Consider the following 23695-nt stretch of genomic DNA (forward strand, 5'->3'; position numbering starts at 1 on the left):
CATATGTAACTATTACTGATGTGTTTTTAGAAAATGTTAAATAGCCAGCACAATGACCGTGTATTAACACACACACACAGAAAATGATCCGAGAGGTGGGTATTGATTCTATGGCCACCCAGAGGCTAGATGAAAACGAAGATTAGTTTATAAGATTCTAGGGAGAAGTACCTTCTAGCTGGTACCTCTGCCACGAGTTATTTGTTTTAGCGCCAAGATGAACAGTAGGCTATTCTGTCTGCGCTCTGTCCATAGTCCCAGGTTTTAGCATTATAAATCTGTAAGCTTATCGCTTACTGGTGGAGAATCGCGTTGTGAAGTTAATTTTAAGAAGTGTTTTAAATTTTAGGCACCCTGTTTTATTTTACTTAGGTTATTTATTTTTCATGACCTACGTTATTTTCCCCCAGTTTTTATTAAACAACAACTTGAATTCTGGGGATCTAAACTTGATGATTGTAGGCTACTATTTGGGTCTTCTCATCGTTGATGTAAATGTAAAAATGAGTTAATTTATTGTCTTAAAAATTGGTGTTTTTTACTTTACATACTTTTGGACACACGTGGAGTTATTTGTGAGTATTCACTGAATTAATTTTAGGATTTATATATGACTAAAAGACTTGTGAGAGAACTATATATATATATAGTTCCTTCACTATTAGCACATTAATAAACTGAAGTTCTAATATTTCTAAGATACCGAATATAGCTTCTGGTGACAACGTAGTTATTGTTCTGTGATATTAAAGTACTCTCATTTTCACTAGGCAGTTAAAAATAATCACTAAACACGCGTTCATAACTGTTAAGGAATAATTCGTACTTTGACAGAAAAGAGGTAAGAAGTGAACACAAATGAACAAGACCAACAAATAAACCGGTGGATGGCTTTTATTTGTGTGGTTATTATCTGGCTGATGAGTAGGGACCAAAAACTGAATAGAGTAAAAACCTAAAGACAGCTAAAAAGAAATAAACGAAAACCAAGAGAGGTAGTTTAGGAATTCTACAAGAGAGATAGTTTAGAAATTCGATCCAGCGACTCACAGATGGTGAATTGAGCTCTCTAACACCTAGTCATATATGCTAGAAGACAAAATTGTAAAGACTTCATAACGTGCTTTATCATGTTTATTGTGATTATCAGAAAGAAGGGTGTATGCGAAGTTTTTGTTGATTTTATGGGTAAATGCAGTGAACTTATTTAACGCCTCTAACCTCTTATGAAAATGTGATTATTTAGACGCAGTGGAAGGCGACTGGTAGTTTTATATTATAGACTTTGTTTTCGGTTACTGGCAAAGTACGCTAAGTGATGAGACTATGTCCTGAGTATTTTCAACTCTACAGGTGTTCTGTAGAAACTTTGTCATTCAGTCTGTCACTTTTGAGCAACTGTTGGATCTTACGCTAAGATAGCTACAATTGGATAGTTGCCTCATTTTTGTCAATGACGTTTTGAGATTTAGTCACACATTTCAATCCCCTACTGTCAATATGGCTATAGTGCTTCAAACAGACAATAAATGTTGGTTTTAAAATGAAGCCAGAAAAATGTTCTGTGGTGATATCACAGGTAAAGATGGAGTCTTGACCAATTTTGCAAAGATCACAGTAGTTAGAAACTAGCCACAACCCTGGACTAACCATAAGGCTTATAACTTTCTAGGTTTTCAGCATACTATTGATGGCTCATGGCCAAACTTACTGAGATTGCTGCACTTTTATCAACTCTTATTAAACACAATTTAGGTGAACAGAAGACTGAAACCAAGCATTTCAATCATTAATTAGTGTTTTATTAGAAGATCTGGTGTAGTACATTCTAGACAATACTGTTCATTCGTGCTTAATACTAATGCTAGTGCAGTTTGATAAAAGGCTAAATCTTTTAGAAGATGGATGAAACATAGGTCGGATAAGAACCATAATGAATATATTAATATATTGAAAAACAAAGACTAGCCAACAAGATAATTGCCAAGCAAAGAAAAAAAATCTTGAGAGGAGCTTAGAAAAGAAAACTGAGTATAACGTGGTTCCCAAGCCTAACCTGACGGGAAAGAGTATGTGTAACATTTATTTACGTGTAGTGTGGTCCCAGTTAGGGAAAAATCAGTGGGTTGAAGTAATCATCCCTATATACCAGGGTAACATACTCTCACTGCATGTGTCCATCTTGCTGATGGATCAAGTACTGAAGGGCGCTGAAATATACATTCCATCTAACTGTAAAACTGTCGTGTCTGGACAGTTGCATGTGTCCATGATATTAATATTGTAACATATAGTGAAGAAAAGTTACAAATATACGTAGGTTTATAGCACAAAGTGCTCGAGTTGACTTGAAGCTAAATTCTTGAAATCAGAAATTATGGTATTATAGAATATATGAAAGCAAGCACTTGTTGTGGTAGATGGGACACAATTACAACAGACAGCTTCGTATATGTAGGAGCCCCTTCTAACGAAGGGTCAGGTAAAGGTCGTACAATTCAGTAGAAATGTGGGTTTGCTTTAACTCATTGAAAAACAAACATGTACCAAGGTTACCATGTATGCCACCATACTCCGATTTTTACTGCTTTATGGCAATAAGGCGTGAATCTCGAATGGTAAAATTAAAATACAAGCAGCTGAGTAGTCTGCCTTACCAGAGGTGTCATATTTAGAATCAGAATGAGAAACGATAACATTAAATCAGCCTTAGCTGTGCTGATGGTTACTGATGAAGCGCAGCTGATACGATATGGCCAGCTGAGGTGAATGGAGGAGGAGAAGAGAATGCTCTAAAGAGATTTCTGTGGTCGCTTAAAGGAAGGAGACTACCGGAGCGCCATGTTAAGTTATGAGTAGAAAACACAGAAAGGGCAGTAGAGAGCATTCACACTATATTGAATGAGAAATATAAACAGTGTCTAATGAAAACTGGAGCAGACGGAGAGTTTTCTACATAGCCAGGTCCTTAATACAAATACTACAAAAAAAAAAAAAACAACATTGGCAAGATATGAAGCAACTGAAACATGTAATAAAACATTACCAGTATAATCTAGTCAGAAGTTCTGAGTAGAAACATTTCTGTTGACCTTTGGCAAACTGAAATCATCTCTTGTGGAATGTCATGCAGCATACAAACAGCTATATATGAAGACTTTGGTTTTCTGCAGACGTTATTGTCATGCATCGTGAAATGCTGCAAAATTATGTTGCCTGGCTCATTAGAAAGTGTAGGTAAACCTTGATGCTGATTATGTTTTCTAAATTTTGAGATTTTTAAAATTTATTTGGACAAGTGCAGCTACAATCGAAATTAGAATCGGCAACAAAAAAATCAAAATTATAATAATGTGTCTTTACTCTTCTATTGGACGTTCAAAGTTCATTAGATCCTTGATCCCACGTTCTGGAATGTTGTTGTGCTGAGAATATTTTAATCAACTCTCTAGGTCAAATGAAATTGAACTGTCTGACCATTATACATGTGTGCCATTTTTCCGCTGAAACGCGGAGTTCCGCGGTTTTCAAACGGCCAACGATCACCCACGAAATTTGTGTAAATTCGAGGAGAAAATATGAGCGATTTGGGGGCCGGGTAGGTGGTTTTTGAGGAGAAATCGTATTTTTCAATGTTTATTGCAGAAAAAAAAAATCTGACCGCCATCTTGGAGGCAGTCTCGTTTCGTCTCGTTGCAGGTCTCGTGGTCTGGTATCATGTGCATACCAGACGATAAAATATTCTCTACGCTCCAAAGAAACAACAGCGATTGAAATGTTTAAAAGGAAAGATGTTCATTTTGATCCTGTAGACAAGAGAATGTGTAAGGACATTAGATCAGTAGCTTCAAAGTATACCTCAAAGCTGAGGGAGAATCAGAAGAAAAGGGCAGAAAGGCTTGAGGCCTATGGTTCTGTGAAATCTGGCCCAGCCACCTTGGCTAAAGAAAAAGTTCAGAAAGCCGCAGAGGCACAGAGAGCTGCCCATTCAGAGAAGGAGAGAAAAAAAGCTCGAAAGAGAGCACTGGAAACCCTTGTCTCGAAAAAGAGGAAAGTAGCCAAGATTGATTAAAGGAAATTAAGTGATTTGAAATTTGACTGTAATTTATGCAGCAGAGCAGAAGTTGATATCAGTGACTGAAAAACATTTTATTATTATCTGCAGCATACAGTGCCAGTGGTTTGTTTTAAAGCATATCATTAATTTTATTTTGAAGCAATGTCAAAACTTTCCTTGATTTGCTGTTTCAGTTTGTATTGTGAAAGAATGAAAAATATACTGATAATGAGGTACCAGTAATTTACTGACAAGATTGTATAGATGAACAAGTTTTACTGTAGGTAGTCATGTAGAGTAATTTTAAGTAATTTGAAATTTTAATGGAATACATGCAGCAGAGCAGTAGTTGTTGATGTCAGTGACTGTACAAAATTTAATTTGAGGCATATCACTGATATCAGTAGTTTAATATTGAACCATATCAGTAGTTGAATTTTTAAGCAATATCATAGCTTTCCTTCATATGCTGTTTTAGTTTGTATTGTCAATTTGTGAAAGAATGGAAAATTCACTGACATTAAGGTACCAGTAGTATAATAACAAGATTGCATAGATGAACAATTTGAACTGTAGGTAGTCATGATTGGTCAAAAGAGTAATTTTATGTGATTTGAAAATTGTATGGAATATATGCAGCAGAGAAGTAGTTATTGGCAATGACTGTAAAACATTTAATTGGCAGCATACCAGTAGTTGATGATGATGATGTTATTGATGACAAAAAGGATAATAATGAAATGGTTTGTATTTGAAATATTTACTGAGTTATTTTGGCTTTGTTAACTCATATTACTAATATATTTTGATTTAGAAAAAAATCAAACTGAATAAATAGCAAATAAACAATCTTAAATTTCATTTATTTACTTTTTATTTTATTTGTTAATTTTAGATATTTTGATATATCTTCTAAAAAATGAATGCAAATTAAAAGAATAAATAAATCTGCTAAAAACTGTAAATGAAAGTTATAGTTTTTATTAGTTTGATTCAGTCTTTTAATTTCCTTTTGTTATTTTATATGATATATATTGTGTACTTTTCCAACATTGCAATGTCACAAAACATAAAGAAATTATGTCCCAGATTGCACCATATCACACCAAATAGCATCCATTTTTTAAAAATTTCCGGGGCATGCCCCGGACCCCCCTAATCAGGCACAGCTGCACCGCGCTGTGGCGCCTCTGGTGCCAGGCTATATACCTTTTCCTCTTTTTTTCAAAAATATCATTGGCATGCCTGATTATAACAAGTGAAGTTAATATTTACTCCAGTTTTTATTTGGCGTGTTAATCGAAAATGCGATACTTTAAAAAGTAGATAACAGATAATTATATCTTATGTTATTCTGCTGCGTTTATATACATTAGATGGGTTGAGGTCCTGTCATTTTCAGCACTGGGGCCCCAGATATGCTTAATCTAACTGGTCAATATGCATTTTCAGTTTTAAACCTATGTATGACCTTTACGCGGTTAGAAATGACTTGGAGTGTTTGACAAAGGCTCCAATCTCTGGGCGTCACCCTCACGTGCAAGTTGGGATAGTATTTGTGTGAGGGAAGGAAGGGAGTTAGAGAATGGCCAGTATTTATCTGAAGAAATAGCGGCGCAACAAGAACCACCGAGGTGGATATTAAAATGTTTCGAGGGAAAGGTTGGGCGGGTCTGTTATAGATGAACGAAATATGTTGTACTTTTTTCTTTCTTTCTAACACAGAATCTGTAAGTGGGAGTAGGTTTATATTTGGAATTTATCCAGTTTTAGTGTCATTTATCATAAGCTTTTTCTTTGTTCATCTGTTGTTACGCAAAGCTACATAACGCGCTATCCATGGTCCACTTCTGCAGGAACCGAAATCCGATTCTTATGGTTATAGACCCGTAGACTTACCGATGGATTACCCAGGCCGTCATGAAGTTAACCTTGTCAAACCTTCTTATGCAGTTATAATTTACACATAATTTAACCTATTCCTTTTACTATATAAATTTTCACTAAATGTATATCTTTTGGGCCCGGCATGGCCAGGTGGTTACGGCGCTCGACTCATAATCTGAGTGTCGTGAGTTCGAATCCCCGTCGCACCAAACATGCCTTTTCAGCCGTGAGGGCGTTATTATGTGATGGTCAATACCACTATTCGTTGGTGAAAGAGTAGCCTTAAGAGTTGGCGGTGGGTAGTGATGACTAACTGCCTTCCCTCTAGTCTTACACTGCTAAATTAAGGACGGCTAGCGCAGATAGCCCTTATGTAGCTTTAAGCAAAATTAAAAAAAACAAAAACATTTATTTCGTTTGATTTTTTTTATCTTTTAATTACCAAAAGTATCTGTTATATAAGTTGTTATAGAAATGTGATCAAACATTTCTCTGCTTATGGATTAAACGTAAATAATTTTTTTTTGTATACTTTGATGTAATAAAAATCAAAGAAAATACTGCATAAGAGTATTAAGGAAATAAAGCTTGCAATTTATGACTTTTTGTTGATAGTTATATAAAGTTGAGCTTGGTACATCTACTTGAATTTATATGTTGACGGCCCGGCATGGCCAAGCGCGTTAAGGCGTGCGACTCGTAATCTGAGGGTCGCGGGTTCGCATCCGCGTCGCGCCAAACATGCTCGCCCTCCCAGCCGTGGGGGCGTTATAATGTTACGGTCAATCCCACTATTCGTTGGTAAAAAGAGTAGCCCAAGAGTTGGCGGTGGGTGGTGATGACTAGTTGCTTTCCCTCTAGGCTTACACTGCTAAATTAGGGATGGCTAGCACAGATAGCCCTCGAGTAACTTTGTGCGAAATTCCAAAAAAAACAAGCAAACAAACTATATGTTGACAAATAATTGTATATTTATTTGCATTTAACCGCTCGTTACAGTCTTTATATGTAAAATTCTATATAACTTCTTTTGTTTAACACCCTTCATTGAGAAGTAGTCTCACTCAGTATAATAGCTTGTACCGTATTAATAAATGTTTTCTTTTTAAAGTAAATGTAAAGCTGTTTTACTGGTTTTATATATATGCAACTCAAAGTATTTATGCAATCAGTACATAAATTCAGTGGCGGATATACGGAAAGTGGGCAACTACTCCCCTTTATTGTTTAAAAATATTTCGCATTTTTGAAAATGTGTTATTTAATCGATTTAATGAAAATAACACAAAAAATATGAGGGAATACTGTTTGTTAATAAAGTTACTGCATTTATTGATCGATCTAATTTGAAGTGAATGTGATCTAATTTATTGGGCTCTGAAATCAGAGAGCGTTTTGTATAATGTATTCTAATTTATTTATGTCCTTGCTAATAAATTTATTTATTTATTAATATTTATGTATATTAATTTCAGGTGGATGCTTTTACAACGACTTGTATTTTACGGTGAGTGTTAATTGTTTTAATTAGTAAAAGTCTGAATTACTGACAGAGATTCGTGTTAATAGTGTTTAAAAAGCTTCGATCTAAATGATAGCTAACAAATGCTACTAGTTTAATGAAAAGGGTAATATATAGGAAAATATATTAGCAACAGTCCATTCTGATGAGAAGATTTTACATTTAGTATTTTCAACTAACGCACACAGTTGAATTTCATAAACCTTGGTTGAAAAACCTTATTTCTGCTTTCGTTGTAACTTTGATTATGTTCACCGCTGTCATAAAATGTAATCAAATGTCTATATTTACAGTCAACCCCATTAATGTTGTCCCACGTTATGTCGTTTCGTTTTTGTGTTGTTGAAGAACCATTAAATTAAAGTTTAAAAAAGTATTATACCTTGCAATATGTTTTGTCTATTGTCACATGTGAGGTGTTCACTTACGCTGCTCGAACACATCTCCAACAAATATCTTTACACCAATGGGGAATTGGGCTTTCAGTATGTAATTTCCAATAAAATTGCAGTTCTCAAGAATGTAATTAAGACGTGAGTTGAAGGTCAACTATATATATATAAAATCGATCAAATCATAACAAACAGAATGTTGGATATAATATCAATGTTGTGGTCTGACAGCTGGGGAGCTAGGTATACCACTGTAATGTTGTAACTGGTACGTTGAGTGTTAACTATATATCATTGTTGTGATATAACAGACAGAGTGTTGGATATAATATCAATGTTGTGGTCTGACAGCTGGGGAGCTAGGTATACCACTGTAATGTTGTAACTGGTACGTTGAGTGTTAACTATTTATCTTTATTGTGATATAACAGTCTGCGAGGTACACTGGCTATTTCTGAAGTAACTTCAGTTGTTTAGACTATGCTTTTAGGAATGTTGTGGTATGTTATAGGAACATCATCATCACGTTAAGAGATTATCGGTGTGGATGCAGTTGATGACGGTCGTAATCATCCTTGTCCTCTAAGGATAAGGGGGCCGAGGGTATTGCTATCGGGTTCGTGTGTGTTTGTCTGTTTCTGTTTCCGCACCTGTAGTTCAAAAACTAATAGACCGATGTACACGAACATTTTAAACAAAATTGGTAGTAAGTATGGGACAGCCCTGTCAAATTTGTTTCCGATCTGTGTTCTGGATCAAATTGAAGCAACTTTTTTATAATGAGGATATATGATATATTCGCAGTTTTGGATTATCAACTCTTTACAGTGTGATCGGATTTGCATCAAATTTCATTAAGGTTGAGACTCCTCATCACACTACAGAAATGCTCAGGATTGTTGATCATTCTGTATCTGAGAAGGATTTTCGACTTTATCCAATTTAAACATACTCACTCTCGAAAAGGAGCAGCAGGACGAGTTTATGTACTCTTTCTGATTACCCTTGTTGCCAGTGGGTATGTACGTTATCCTTGGCAACGTTGTTATTCTGTTTCCTGAACGCAGTTGCCCCAACAACGAAAGTTATGTTTAATTGTTGGCATATTTTTGTTGTACTTTGACAGATTCATGATGGTGGAAAAATCAGTTTAACACAAAATTACGATACCCTATAACCCGAGCGCTTTCGAAAGGTGGATATATTTTCCCCAAAAAGGGGCTGAAAGCTGCCTGCACAAGTAACCTGTTTGATTCACTCGTACCTCTATAGAGCAGTGTGTTGCCTGTCAGTCAGTCAATCAGTAGACACTAAAAGAACGTCACACAAGGTACGCTTGACGTTACAATTTTACTGTCCTGACGTCAATAAAACGTGCGCATGCCATAAATCACAAGAAGAATTATGCATTTTGTCGGCTACAACATATGTACGAACTTCAGTAAAAATAATTTACTTACTCTTAATGTTGGTTTTATTTACTCGTGAAAGAGAACACTTCCGGAGACCATGTAGAAGCAGAAGTGTATGTGCACACACACACACACACACACTGTTGTAATTGAGAGGTTGCTAGTGTTATCTACATGCTATTGTTGTCATTCGACAGACTGAGCACGTTAGATAATCATAATTCTTAACACTTGACATGTTGAGGGTATTAAATGCGTTTTGCATAGACTAGTTTGGATTTTAGGTTTTACACAAATAAATATAGATTATTGTACTGTAGGTTAATAAATTAGATCCAGGTACTTTGTGTTGATTAACATAGGTTCAAGTGATTTATAGTGGTGAAACTAAGGTGAAATGCTTCAGATAACTGGATCTAGATGCTTTAGGCCTATGAATCTAGGCTTTAGATTTATGAATTTAGATTCAAAGTTGTTTTTTTTTTGTTTTTTTTCTAACCGGATAATTTAGGTTTGGTAATGCAGGCTCAAAAGCTTTAGGCTTAGTAAATAGGCTAGGTTAACCACTTTAGCTGGTGAATCTAGGTTTATGTTCTAAATAAAGATAAATCTTGTTTTATATTTGAGGCTGACAAATTTAGGTTGGATCTTGTAATCTGTGCATCTAGGTTTGTTTATATGCCTTTAAATTTAAGTCCAAGTACTTTAAACACGTCACTAAAGGCTAAAGTGCATTTACCTGCTTGAGAGTGACGGGTGTGACCTAAGATACTGTAGACTAGTAAACCAAGGGCAGACTATTTGGTTCAAGTTATATGTTACAAATATTATTCATAAATGCACAGTATTCTTGATTAATATTTATATATTGCAATGAAACAAGATATGAATTATTTTAATATTCATTTGCTTACTGCAGGTTTTGAAAACAAAAAAGTATTAGAAGTTAATTTGTATTTGAAACGTAAATTGTATTTTAATCAGGATTTCAAGTCAGCATAAAAGTATTTCGTTAATCTTAATACAAGTTACTAATGCATGGGTAAATATAGAAATATAAAACTGTGTGTAAATATACTAGCGAAAGTACCAGGCTTCGCTCGGGTTATTAGGTTAATGGTGCTGTGTGTATTCTAAACACATTGCTATGTAACATGGTATGAAAAGCCATTACTGGAACGCATTGGTACCAAAATGTACTATTAATATATTAGAAGTTATTATATAAGAAGCTACTTTCTATGTAGTTTTTAGGTAACTTTTCTGATTAAAAAGATGCGCATGCGAGTACGCACGTAGCTAGGATAAGTAATACCCATTTGCACATCCTCAGGGTCTACTTAGTTTGTGTGCGAAATTTCAGGTTTCTAATCTCTTTTTCTCTTGGGTATATAGTGGTCACATATTCTTTTCCATGTGGTTTTCCTTTACCTTGTCTCATGACCAGATGCGCATATGAGTGGATAAGTAATAATACCCAGGTGTACACCCTCAGAGTCCACTTAGTAAGTGTGCAAAATTTCAGGTTTCTAGCTATTTTCTTGGAGTTATGGCGGTCACACACATACAGCGTGCCCTTTTATTATTATAGACACACACACACACACACACACACACACACACACGAATAAATATACAAATAGAAAACTTGTGTGCTAGCTGGAGTACCCATCGTGTGGACTGAAGCTATGTAAATTCATAATTAATGAAAGGCTATTTCAAGATAGAATATGAGACTTGCTTCCCTTATGTTTGTTAGTTTGAGGTTAAGCACAAAGCTACACAATGGGCTATCTGTGCTTTTCCCACATCGAGTATCGAAACCCAGTTTCTGGCATTGTAAGTCTCGCAGACATACCGCTGTGTCACTGGATGTCTCCTTTATATGTAATTATAACAAAAATTGCACATAAAAACTGCAAAACACATAATGTGAAAGCGCAAGTTTTCATACATCTCTCTATGGACCCAACAAACCTTCATGCCAAATTTGTTGAAGGTTCGTTTACAGGGGGTGAAGTAGTGGTGATAAATGTAAAACTGACCACAAAATCCGTGAAAACTGAAAATATGAAAGCACTCCTACATGGAACTAACGAACCTCCATGTTAATTTTGGATAAGATCCATCCACACCTTGTGAAGTAGTTACATGCACATACAATAAACAGTACTATTAAATTTACATAGATATACCTATACGAATAGAGACCTATACATGCACATGCGAATAAATATACGAATAGACCTATATATGCATACACGAATAAATATACAAATAAAGAATTACATATATTTACACACACACACACACACACACACTGATTAACATGCAAATAGAGAGCTACACACACACACACACACACACACACACACACACACACACACACACACACTGATTAACATCCAAATAGAGAACTGTATAAATGTATATGTATAAATAAATTTTAATTTTCTGTGGAGAGTTAATTTGTAAACTAGTATCTTTTGAAGTTTGTTTGTTTTTTGAAGTTAAGCACAGAACAAAACACAGTGGGCTGTGCTCTGCTTTCCTAGGGTATCGAAACCCGGATTCTAGCGTTGTAATTCCGCAGACATACTACTATGTGACTGGGGGGGGGGCTTGAGTTTTAGAACTTCAAGAAGTAATGTGAACCTCAGTTATTCATGTTTTCTGCCATGCTTCTCTTTGTACAAACCACGTTATCTTTCTGAAAGACAATAAAATGCACATTAATTTAAGTTATTAATATATAGTCTAGATTTTTACACTATCGGCATATGACTAAATGCTCCTAAATTTCTAAGCACCGAGAACACACGAACGTAAAATAATAAAAAAAAAAAGGTGAAAGAAATTAAAATAAATTATTTCTATAAAGATAAAAACAAATGTTTTTTTAACATCTTTTTCGTACAAGTTAGTGTTTCTGCGTCCTTAATTGTTGACACCTAATTTGTAAGTCACATTCGTGTTTTCGTTGGACAACGATCCTATCCACGCCAGCACTCGATAAAAAATCCTCGTTTCGTCTGGTGGTAAATATGGATTCGTATATTCTCGTGGGCGTCGTTAAGATTTTCATAGGAGGATTTGTTTCTGTGCATAATGTGCATCTTTTCAGATATGTGTACATGTATCAAGAGAAACGTCACTTCAGACAGTCATACTGTGTGTGTGTGTGTGTACTATCTTCTAATTACGTAACTTCCGCTTATTTGTACGTGACATTTATATGTATATAAATCCCTTTTCATATCTATGTTGCATCTTATTATATAATGTAAACATATTGTTACTGAGTCCCTCAGTTTACCTTATTGAACCTTCTGAAACGTGTTTTGTTTTGGTTTTGCTTTAAATAAAACTACGAAGGAATTCCTCTTGATATCACGTGATATTACAGTACAGCGTTAAGTATGGTGTACTATAGTAATGGTACTTATACATCCATATTTCGCTCAGTTACAAGACCGCAGGTCATTATGGTTGTGGCTAAAATATTGATTTTGCTGTAAACCTGGAGTAGGTGTGGCATCTCTTGGTTATTTGTGGACCAAAAGGGAATTCGATAATACCTTCGAATGCCCCTGGTGACGCCCCAGATTTTAGAATGGTTAATCAGTACTCATCTGTGTTTGGTTGATGAATTTATATTTGATTATTCCTAATTTATTTGTTTAGGTTTAAGTGATTTAATTATCTATCATGCATTCACTACGATGTTTTAATCGCATTAATACGAAACGGGCAGGGTGTGTAATAACACCGCCTAGTAAAGTCGTTCATGATGTAGGAAAAACACGTGGGTCCAAGAAATCTTGAAAGAAGTGAATTGAAACCCTATATAGGCCCGGCATGGCCAAGCGTGTTAAGGCGTTCGACTCGTAATCCGAGGATTGCGGGTTCGAATCCCGGTTGCACCAAACATGCTTGCCCTTTCAGCCGTGGGGGCGTTGTAATGTGACGGTGAATCCCACTATTCGTTGGTAAACGAGTAGTCCAAGAGTCTGCGATGGGTGGTGATGACTGGTTGCCTTCTCTCTAGTCTTACACTGCTAAATTAGGGACGGCTAGCGCAGTTAGCCCTCGAGTAGCTTTGCGCGAGATTCAAAAAACGAACAACACCCTATAACCCGAGCGCTTTCGAAAGGTGGACTTTTTTATTCAGGGGCAAACTAAAGTAGGAAGGCCTACTTTTCGAAAGCGCTCGAGTTATATCGTTTTAAATTGATGTTTAATAAAGTTGGTTAGGATACTAATCTAGTTATGTTTCATGCGACTATTTTACGTGAAAATTTTATGTAATCAAGTTGTGCACACTGAATATTTATAATTTTCAACTGATTCACTGGTGATGTAAATACTGCTTAGTCATGAAGAAATGCTACCATATTGTTGTAGTTTGGTTTTCATTATTGGAAGTTTGCTGGGGCCCAGTCAGTCTTTGTTCATGGAAGATAAATGATGAGCTGATTACGGCAGTTACGAGCTATGCCAGTTCTCTTTAACCAGTATAGGTGGATTATGGAAGACCTTATGAAATGAACATATATACTTGTAACGCTTTCAATTGCAGAATCTACATGCGAGTGTTCGAGTGCTTAAAACTAGTGAAATTTGGCCAGTGTCTCAAACTGATGGATCTTGGCTCAAGTAATTAAAATGATGAATCTTGATTTCCACAGTAAGAGTGTGGCGATGGGATATCAATCTTTGTCATGGGTCATGGTGAATATCCGATTGATGCTGACTGTCTTTTTCCACCAATGCACTTCCAATCCGCTTTTGCTGACTACGTGTGACAAGAGTTGAGGTTGAGCTGGCCTGATGAGCGACAGTCTGAGTGTCCTTTGGAGCAGTCCTTCCCATGCGTTTTTAGTTTGAGATCACAAGATTCAAACATCCAAGCTGAGGACTCCCTCCTAATGATTTAATATGTTCTATACTTTCATTGCATTTTGTTCTTAAAACGACAACAACAAAAAAAAAAATACACCAAGCATAAACAAGGTTGTGTAACCATATTTATTGCAATAAATAAAATTTCCGCGAAAAATATTACCATTGTTCAGTGTCAGGGAACTTTGAAAAAGAATATTTCTACATGTACTCAAACTCTTTTGAAATCTTCTTTTAGATTATTTTGAGAATCAGTGCTATTGAGTCCGTTAACCATCAGTTGCTTGTACTTCCTGTGTTCTGAAGTCTAAACTCGTGGATATAAGCTGTTCAGCGTCTTTGGAGGTCTTATGATACTAAAACCCATTGTTTTACAGGAATACTTTCCGTATGAGAATTCAGAAATGCGTATGACATTCAGTAGCTAGGACATTACTAAGTTAACCACATTCCAGAACTGGTATTGATACATGCTAAATATATGTTGATGTAAACAAGTTAAAGTGTAGATGAAGATAAAAATCACGTGTCTAACATACCACAACAGTTAACATTTTAATTTTGATCTATGTAGGGAGATGTCAGAGTGTGAGCAGAAAACAATCACGCCTGTCAAACAAAGATCGTTTCTTAAACAAAGAGTATGAAATTGTTTTGTTTGTTTGTTTTGAATTTCACGCAAAGCTACAAGAGGGCTGTCTGAACTAGTCGTCCCTAATTTAGCAGTGTAAAACTAGAGGGAAGGCGGCTAGTCATCACCACCCACCGCCAACGCTTGAGCTACTCTTTTACCAACGAATAGTGGGATTGAACGATCCATTATAACGACCCCACTGTTGAAAGGGCGAGCATGTTTGATGTGACGGGGATTCGAAACCGCGATCTTCAGATTACGAATCGAGTGCCTTAACCACCTGGCCAAGTCAGGCCAAAGTAAATTAATAATTAAGCACCTGTACGACTCTACTTATACTTTCGAAGCTATAGTTTGTATTGATTTACTTAGGTACATTTGTTTGTGCATACACTATCAAGGCTAAAGTTGTATTGATTTGGTTATGTATATATGTAATCTATCCCGGTTAGTAACGTCTTATTATAGATAGACGCGTGTGGGAGTAAAAATCTAACAGTTTCGTAAATTATTAATTACTTCGGTTTTGCACTGTCGTGACGACGGGTTACCCTACGAGTGACGTGTAGTGTTATCTTGTTCTAGTCGCCTCTATCCTTTGTTCATGTGTTAAATGACCTATTCTGTCTACAAAAATACTTATATTGATGTTTGCTTGCAACGACTTAGAACTGGAATATACTTTGTTGGCCAAAGTATGACGTCATATGAATTTGATCGCGGATCAACGGTGTTGTGGAACAGAGTATATGACGCTGTCCGCTGGAGAAAAAAAATCAAACCGACGTTTGGAATCCAGGCAGTTTCTTAATATGAGTTTTGACAAAAAGAAAACATTTTGGAATTCGTTTCAGCGTTGTAGTGTTAGAGTAATTCGTCTGGCGGGAAGGAAAACTACTGATATAACAGTTGAGTAGTTCGGAGTGAGGAGTGGCTGAGTGTTTGAGTTGCCAAACATTTTGTTCATGTTACTGAAAGTGTTCAGCTTTCCTTATTTCCAATATTCCAGGTGGGTTAAGGCGTTTGACTCGTAATCTGAGGTTCGAATTCCCATCGCACCAAACATGCTCGTCCTTTCAGCCGTGGGAGCGTTATAATGTTACAGTCAATCACTATTCGTTGGTAAACTAGTAGCCCAAGAGTTGGCTGTGGGTGGTAATGACTAGCTGCCTTCCCTCTAGGCTTACACTACTAAATTAGGACGGCTAGCGCATATAGCCCTCGTGTATCTTTGCGCCAAATTCAAAAAAGAATTCTCAATATTTTCTCGCTAACCCTGGAAATTCAGTCGAATACTCTCACGCTGAAAGTTCACTTTAATCAGTGGGCCGAACCTACTGCTATTCGCAGGTACTTCTGTCAGAAACAAGTGTAGGGAAATCACTTTAATCTGAAAATATAACATAATCTTTTGTAAAATTTATAAAATAAAGGTTGTAACAATAGTAACGCTAACATTCCAAGTGCTTAAACTGTCAGTGTTAGGAGGTAATCTATTGATTTGTAAACTTGTTCGTGTATTTTGTTTTGTTTTATGTGTATATATGCGTGCAAAAAGACCTAAGTGTGGCTAAACTATAAAGGTTTGACGGACCATTTTTTTTACAATACGTGTACAAAATCTGAATCTGTTGACAGTAACGGGTAGACTTTTATAAATGTGTCATGAACTATAAATGTCGTAAGGATAATTTGGTCGCAATGTATATACACGCACGTCCTTAAACTCAAGGCTATGACAGTACATAGTAAGATTTCCATGTGCTTGTCTGACCAGTAATGTTTATGATGTTATGCTTTAGTTACGAGTGTATTTGAGTGGGTTATTTATTAGTTACGACGGTAGTACGTTGGCCACGTGTTTACGTGATGTTAAGTTTAATATTGCAATACTTGATGAAGTGTTAATTACTGTCTTATCGCTTAAGGATAGGACAGTAGTAATACACAGATGATGTATGCATTTTATCTTTAAGGTAGTAGTAACTTTGTCGCTTTTATACAATTGTGTACCTTGTCAGTATTATGACTGTATATGTATGGATTATGCAGCTTTTGACAGTACGTGTGTATGTGTGTGATAAGCTTTTTAATTTTGCATAATTTCTTTGTGTGAAATAAGCGGTATGTGATTCTCCCTTGCTGAAATCATGTGTTCCTTTTCCTATCATACTTTTATAATTGTAGAATGACAGGAAATCCTGTGATGCAAAAAGAATTAAGTTTAGGTACCACACGCACTTCAGTTGAGTCGTAAAGGATGTTTGAGCCTTTAATTCTGCTTAGTTAAAGCTGCATGGTAAAGGTGATTGGGCATACAAATTGTTATCATAGCTGGACTATGAACGACCCTCTTCATGTGTACGTATATAAATGTTAAAATCTGTGAAAGAAGTATTATGTAACATATACCTAGTATATTAAGTATATATACCTGAAAATTTATAAATTTATTTATGAACATGTACATGTTCACATAAAGTATCAAACTAATTGTGGCAGTAATGTAGATATGTACATGTGTACATAAAGTGTCGAACTGATGGTGGCGGTAGTGTAGATATGTACATGTGTACATAAAGTGTCGAACTGATGGTGGCATGTAGATATGTACACATAAAGTGTCGAACTGATGGTGGCGGATGGTGGCAGTAGTGTAGATATGTACATGTGTACATAAAGTGTCGAACTGATGGTGGCAGTAGTGTAGATATGTACATGTGTACATAAAGTGTCGAACTGATGGTGGCGGTAGTGTAGATATGTACATGTGTACATAAAGTGTCGAACTTGTGGTGGTTGGTAACAGTTGTAGACCAATGAGTAGTTTTAGTGTTATTACGGTAGTGTACATAATTACTCATGTGCGTCTGTTTACAAACACTAGAAAAGTAAAATATTAGACTGTGTACTTATCCTCCATGATTGACGTAGATGTAAAGAACGAACGTTTCGGTAGTGACCCACTAAAACTCGTCTGTAGACTGTATGGTTTAGAATGTTTTACTCTTCATGCACAGAAAAAAATAGAAGTAAAAAAACCCAACAAAAGCATACACCCCTTTATGACGTTTATAAGTCTCACGAGCTGAGAGGTTGATTGATGAAAGTTTCGAGACACTTTGGAACAGCCACACAACATCCTCTAAAAATATCGGTGTATTTTCGTACGCAATAAGATCGTATGTCAGATTTTTGAGTTTACTCATTTTAAGAATACGAAGCGATAAAGTTTCTTTCCGCAGATGTTTCCACACTCGTATTTTTTGCCAGGAAAAACCTCTTTGGCTGTTTAATTACTTGAAGTTAAATGTAATGTTATCAGGGCTGTAAATGTTTCTGATGTGTACTGATACTCTGAACTGAGTAACTTTGTTTGTCGCTCTAAGAATTAAATTATTAATTATTGCAATTATATGTATATTAATTACCATGATAAACTCTGCTGTATTGACAAACCAAAACTAATACGATTTAATATACTGTATGTGATGTGGACGCTTACCAGTTAAGAACGAGATCATAATAACCACAGTAAGGCAGTGTGTCATTCGGAATACGTCGTCATTTTCCGTCTTACTTCGGAAAAATGGCCAAGGATCTCTCAGTGGGCTGGTTCGATTCTTTTCACCAAAGCACAGCTGTTTTACCTCCTATCTTGACAAGTATTTTAATGCTAGCGTAGTTTAAAAAGAGTTGTACATACGAAACGAAATGGCTGAGCATTTTAATTTATAAGTCGATAATTTAATCACGCACGCGTGTTTGTATATCGCGTTTAAGAGGTAGTAATCTATTGTAGATAAACATAGAATCTATTTTACAAAAACCTCAACGACAGTAGATATTTAACGATTTAAAAGAATAAAATAAACACAGGTTGATATTTTTATAGAATTTTTAATAATAATAAAGTTGGATTTTTTACAAAAGTACAATCACTGCTGCGTACGGAATTCATACGCTACAACCCATACTCAAAATTTGGTGTACTTAGGCGTCTGGCTCATTTTTACACTCCTTGTTATACCTGATTTAACTCTCTAATGCACTCAGTAAGAGCAGTATGTCTGCGGACTTATAACGCTAAAAACCGGGTTTCGATACCGTGATGGGCAGAGTACAGATAGCCCATTGTGTAGCTTTGTGCCGAATTCAAAACAACAACACACAGTAACGTAGAGGTAAAAAATATATATATATTTACTGTTTAACAAATACTTATATTGTATCACAGCCCTTTCCTAAAAAGCAGTTTTGTTTATTGAGATTGTTAAACGATACAGGCCCGAAGAATGTAAAATGTTTGGGTAGGGAATTCTTACTCTTCACCGTGGGAATCGGAAAATCCTGCATAACTATGTGATGAGGACAACAATGTATTCGAAACTACAACCAAATCCAATTTAGCACAGTGCCATTATCCACAATATTTAAGAATATGACGACGAAAGGGATCCCACCTATCCAAAATACCGCTCTAGTAAAGATGGAAATATCGTTTGGTGCTGTTACAAAATATTATCTTACGATTTAAAGAACGCAAAAACTTATTAACGAAAGGATAAGAAGCTTAAAGCACCTCGAAATTAACGGGAGTTTTCATGAGAAAGATAGCGAAGAAATTGGAATTACAAGAAACCCCTTTCGACCGCATATACGTGTCAGGTGGTTAAATAGTTAGGCCTATAAAGACCCTGTTACGTAAATAAAATAAGGTACTAAATTATAAATCAAATCAAATTTCAATTTTTTTTCTTGTAATATTACGGTGAGACGATGGAGCAGGCGTATGATAATCTTCTAGTTTTGGACTGATAGGGAGTCTCAAAGATTGCTCTTCCAACCGTGTTAACAGATGGGCCTTTCACAAGTTGCAACTGTGTATTGGGCGGATTCCTGGGTATACAAAACTTTTTATATATTTTACAAGTATATCTTTTACGAGTTGGCTCAGTCGGACCCCTGGGGAAGGTACCACCGCTTTTTCACCTGTATGTAAATCACTGCTGTCTAGTCCCCCAAGACTATTACGTTTGTGGCTTGCTTAATCGTAGTCTTGAAAGCTGACATCTACTAACAATGGAGTGCCTGTGGAAAGGTGACCAAGATATATGGTATAAGACTGACCTCATGGCCATCAAACTGAGAACGATCAATGAGGAGGAAATAGTTTGAACAGACACGGAACTTGGAACATCCTTCTCATAACGACGATTAACCTTCAGGCATAAAAGTAAAAACCAAGGCATAAATATAAAGAACTAACTGAGCTTTTTACCTGCCAACATGAAGAAATATTTAATTTCATAAATAATGTGTATTACTTAGTTGTTGCAAGAAATATAGAAACTGAAAAACAGCAGGTTTAAATAATTTTATGGGATATGTAATACACGCTTTTTGTATCAACAATCGTGGTTAGAAAACCAGTATTTAAAAAAAGAGATTCCGATACATGACATGGCCCGCTATGATTATCCTCTATGATAGTTAGTTGAAGTAATTTTGATAATTATTAGTTAACCTGTAAGAAGAAAACGTAAAACTGATGTTTTCTCAGTAAAAACTATACAATGATCTATCTGCAATTTGTCTATCGCGGGGAATCTAACCTCAGAATTATGCGTTGTAAGTCCATAGACATACAACTGACTTAACGCAAATTTCTTCTTGTCCCCCGATACGTTGCTAATCATTTAGAATGTTGTCAGAACTTCAACTATTGAAGATGTAAAAAATCATTATGTCAACATTAATGTATCAGGTCATTGTTTTGGGTTCAGGAAAAGAGAAAGGATTTCAAATGCTTTTAATGTTATTTAACCAATAATGTATATTCCATTATTATTGGCCAAGCATATTAAGTGTTAAGGCGTTCTGAGGGTCGCATCCCCGTCGCGCCAAACATGCTCGCCCTTTCAGCCGTGGGGGCGTTATAATGTTACGGTCAATCCCAATATTCGTTGGTAAAAGAGTAGCCCAAGAGTTGGCGGTGGGTGGTGATGACTAGCTGCCTTCCCTCTAGTCTTACACTACTAAATTAGGAACGGCTAGCACAGATAGCCCTCGAGTAGCTTTGTGCGAAATTCAAAAAACAAACCAAACCAACCTCAAATATCTGTTAAAAGATGAGAGGTATTTAGGACTATGTTCATCATGTACGTAGTATCTGTCGAGATCACACATTAACAATCCATTATTGTTAATTACTTCCTGTCAACGATTCACAAGTTTCTGAATGCCACTTATATAAAATTCTTGGGGTTTGGAGGAAAAGAACATTGAGAAGATAGTTTTGACATCTTGATGTGTTCCAAGCTCATTTCCATCAAGATTATTCTGCAAACTTTGGAATAGATGATAATCAGATGGGGCAAAGTTTGGAGAATAAGGAGGATGTGAAGTTTTTCCCAGCCTAGCTCTTCAATCTTTACAGATGTGATCCTTGCTGTATGGGGCCGTGCATTATCCCAGTGTAACACAACGCCTTTATGACTGATCAAAGCAGGCCTCTTTTTCTTTCAGTGCAACTTTCAAGCACTCTAACTGTTGACAACAGAAGTCTGATGTAAGAGTTACATTGAGTGGCAGCAACTCAAAGTGGATCACACCAACAATATTCTACCAAACGCTTAACAAGACTTTCCTTGGGTGGAGGTCCATTTTGGGCTGTGATTGAGCCAGTTAACTGCACTGAGCCATTGGCTGCGGTGCTTAACATTTTTTAAAATGTACACACCAAGAAGAAGTTCTAAACAGGGTAGGAAATGCCCAACAAGAGGTCTTAGAGTGAGTTGCACGGCGGTCATTGCGAATAACGTCAAACATTCACTTTAGCATGGTCGATATGAGCGTTTGCAGAAGGCTGGCTGGAATGTTATTCCAAGTGGTGAAGATGGCTTCACGAAGATCATGCACTGTTTGGAATTGACGTCCATTTCTATAGACTTCCCTTGCCATCCACCCTCAAACATTTTCAATGGGGCTTAGTTCGGGCGAACACGCTGGATGGTCCAAAAGAATCACGTTATTCGCCATGAAAAAGTCCTTTGTCGTGTGGGCATTGTGGATTGCAGTGTTTTCCTGCTGAAAGATCCAGTCATTTCCACACAAGCGAGGGCCTTCAGTCAATAAGGATGCTCTCTCCAACATGCCACCCCCCAGTAACTCAGCGGTATGTCTACGGACTTACAATGCTAAAAACCAGATTTCGATACCCGTGGTGGGCAGAGCACAGATAGCCAATTGTGTAGCTTTGTGCTTGATTCAAAACAACATTCAACATGCCAATGAAACCAGCTGCTGTTTGACGTCCCTGTATAACCTGAAGTTCCATTGTTCCATGGAAGGAGGAAGCACACCAGGTCATGATGAAACCTTCTCCTCTGTGTCGTATAGAAAATGTCTCCGGTTGGATATACTTATCGTGCTAGTAACGTCGGAAGCCATCTGGACCATCCAGGTTAAATTTTTTCTCATCAGAGAACAAAACCTTCTTACACTTTTCAACTTCCCATGTTTCGTGCTTCTCAGCAAAGTTTAACCGAACTGTTTCGTGGTTTGGAAGGAGTCGTGGCCTTTGAAGACGTTTACGGTTTTTAAAGCCTTCCTCTCGTTGATGCCGTCTTATTGTTCTTGAGCTACATTCTGCATCCGTAAGGGCCTTAATCTGGTTCGACGATCGGCTGATGTCTTGCCGGACAACCCGTCGAATCCTCCTGCTCAACGCTGGCGAAATTTTCTTAGGCCTACCACTTGAAATTCTTGTTCCGTATCCCTCAGGGTCTTTTGAGAAATTTGAAACGGCAGTTTTACAACGCCTAATCTCACCAGCGATGGCACGTTGAGAGAGACCTCGCTTTTGCAGCTCGAAAATTTTGCCACGTTCAAACTGTCAAGTTTGTAGCCTTTGCCATGTTTTTACCCAATGTAACACAGGAGATGTCAGTGGGAGATATTGACAATGCTTGAACACAAATGACTAAATTTTGTTACGTGTTTACCAATTAACGCTTCGTTTCAGTATTGTCTTAAACTTTTGACCAACTAGTATTTTGGGTAATTTTATAGTGTTCACATTTTCCCTATTAAATGCTAAAAAAGGTTTTATTTTTATTTTCACTTTTCTTTTTTTCATATTTCGAAGCTCTACTCGAACAAGTGGGTGAGGCTAACAACGCAAAATGCATATTTTTTCTTTATGTTCATTGGCCTTAAGATTTTGGCCAGCAGTGTATATTTTGTACAACGTTCTCGTGATAAAACCTGTATTTTGTAAAAGTCTATATCAAGATACATGATAATGTTTCATGCGGCCACATCAATCTGCAGAACAATGTAACAGTGCATCCATAAGAAATTAATACAGCATTTAATATTTGTTTTTGAATTTTCCGCAAAACTACACGAGGGCTATCTGCGCTCGCCGTCCTTAATTTAGTAGTGTAAGACCAGAGTGAAGACAGCTAGTCATCACCACCCACCACCAACTCTTGGGCTACTCTTTTACCAACGAATAGTTGGATTGACCGTCACGGCTGAAAGGGTGAGCATGTTTGGTGGGATGGGGATTCGAACCCGCGGCCCTCAGATTACGAGTTGAACGCCTTAACACACATGGTCATGCCGGGTTCTATGATGATTGGTTAGGAATATATGAACTTTTCGAGAAAACACAATAACAACTTTAAACACAAATCTTTACTGTTTGCAGAAACTTAGAGAGATTTTTTACTAGGAAAAATACAAAACTCATAAAATTATCGCTTACAGTTTAAGATACCTTAAGGATCACCCTTTACTGTGTCGAGTGTGGCCTATTGACTAGTGTGCCAGATTGTGAAGTTAATTGTTTGTCTTGTGTTTCGTTTGTTATGAATTTTGTGC

The 23695-nt window shown here is 36.6% G+C and overlaps 1 protein-coding gene across 1 annotated transcript in view; it reads left to right on the forward strand.

The window, feature by feature from the left end:
* Nucleotides 1–23695, forward strand: part of LOC143228381 (extracellular matrix organizing protein FRAS1-like) — a 206217-nt gene that overhangs the window by 1225 nt on the left and 181297 nt on the right. Inside the window, exon 2 of the mRNA XM_076459646.1 lies at nucleotides 7420–7451. Within this exon, the coding sequence (XP_076315761.1) occupies nucleotides 7420–7451 (32 nt within the window). The remainder of the gene's footprint in view (nucleotides 1–7419; nucleotides 7452–23695) is intronic.

This window comes from Tachypleus tridentatus, chromosome 10 (assembly GCF_004210375.1).
Source record: "Tachypleus tridentatus isolate NWPU-2018 chromosome 10, ASM421037v1, whole genome shotgun sequence".
Lineage (NCBI taxonomy): Eukaryota > Metazoa > Arthropoda > Merostomata > Xiphosura > Limulidae > Tachypleus > Tachypleus tridentatus.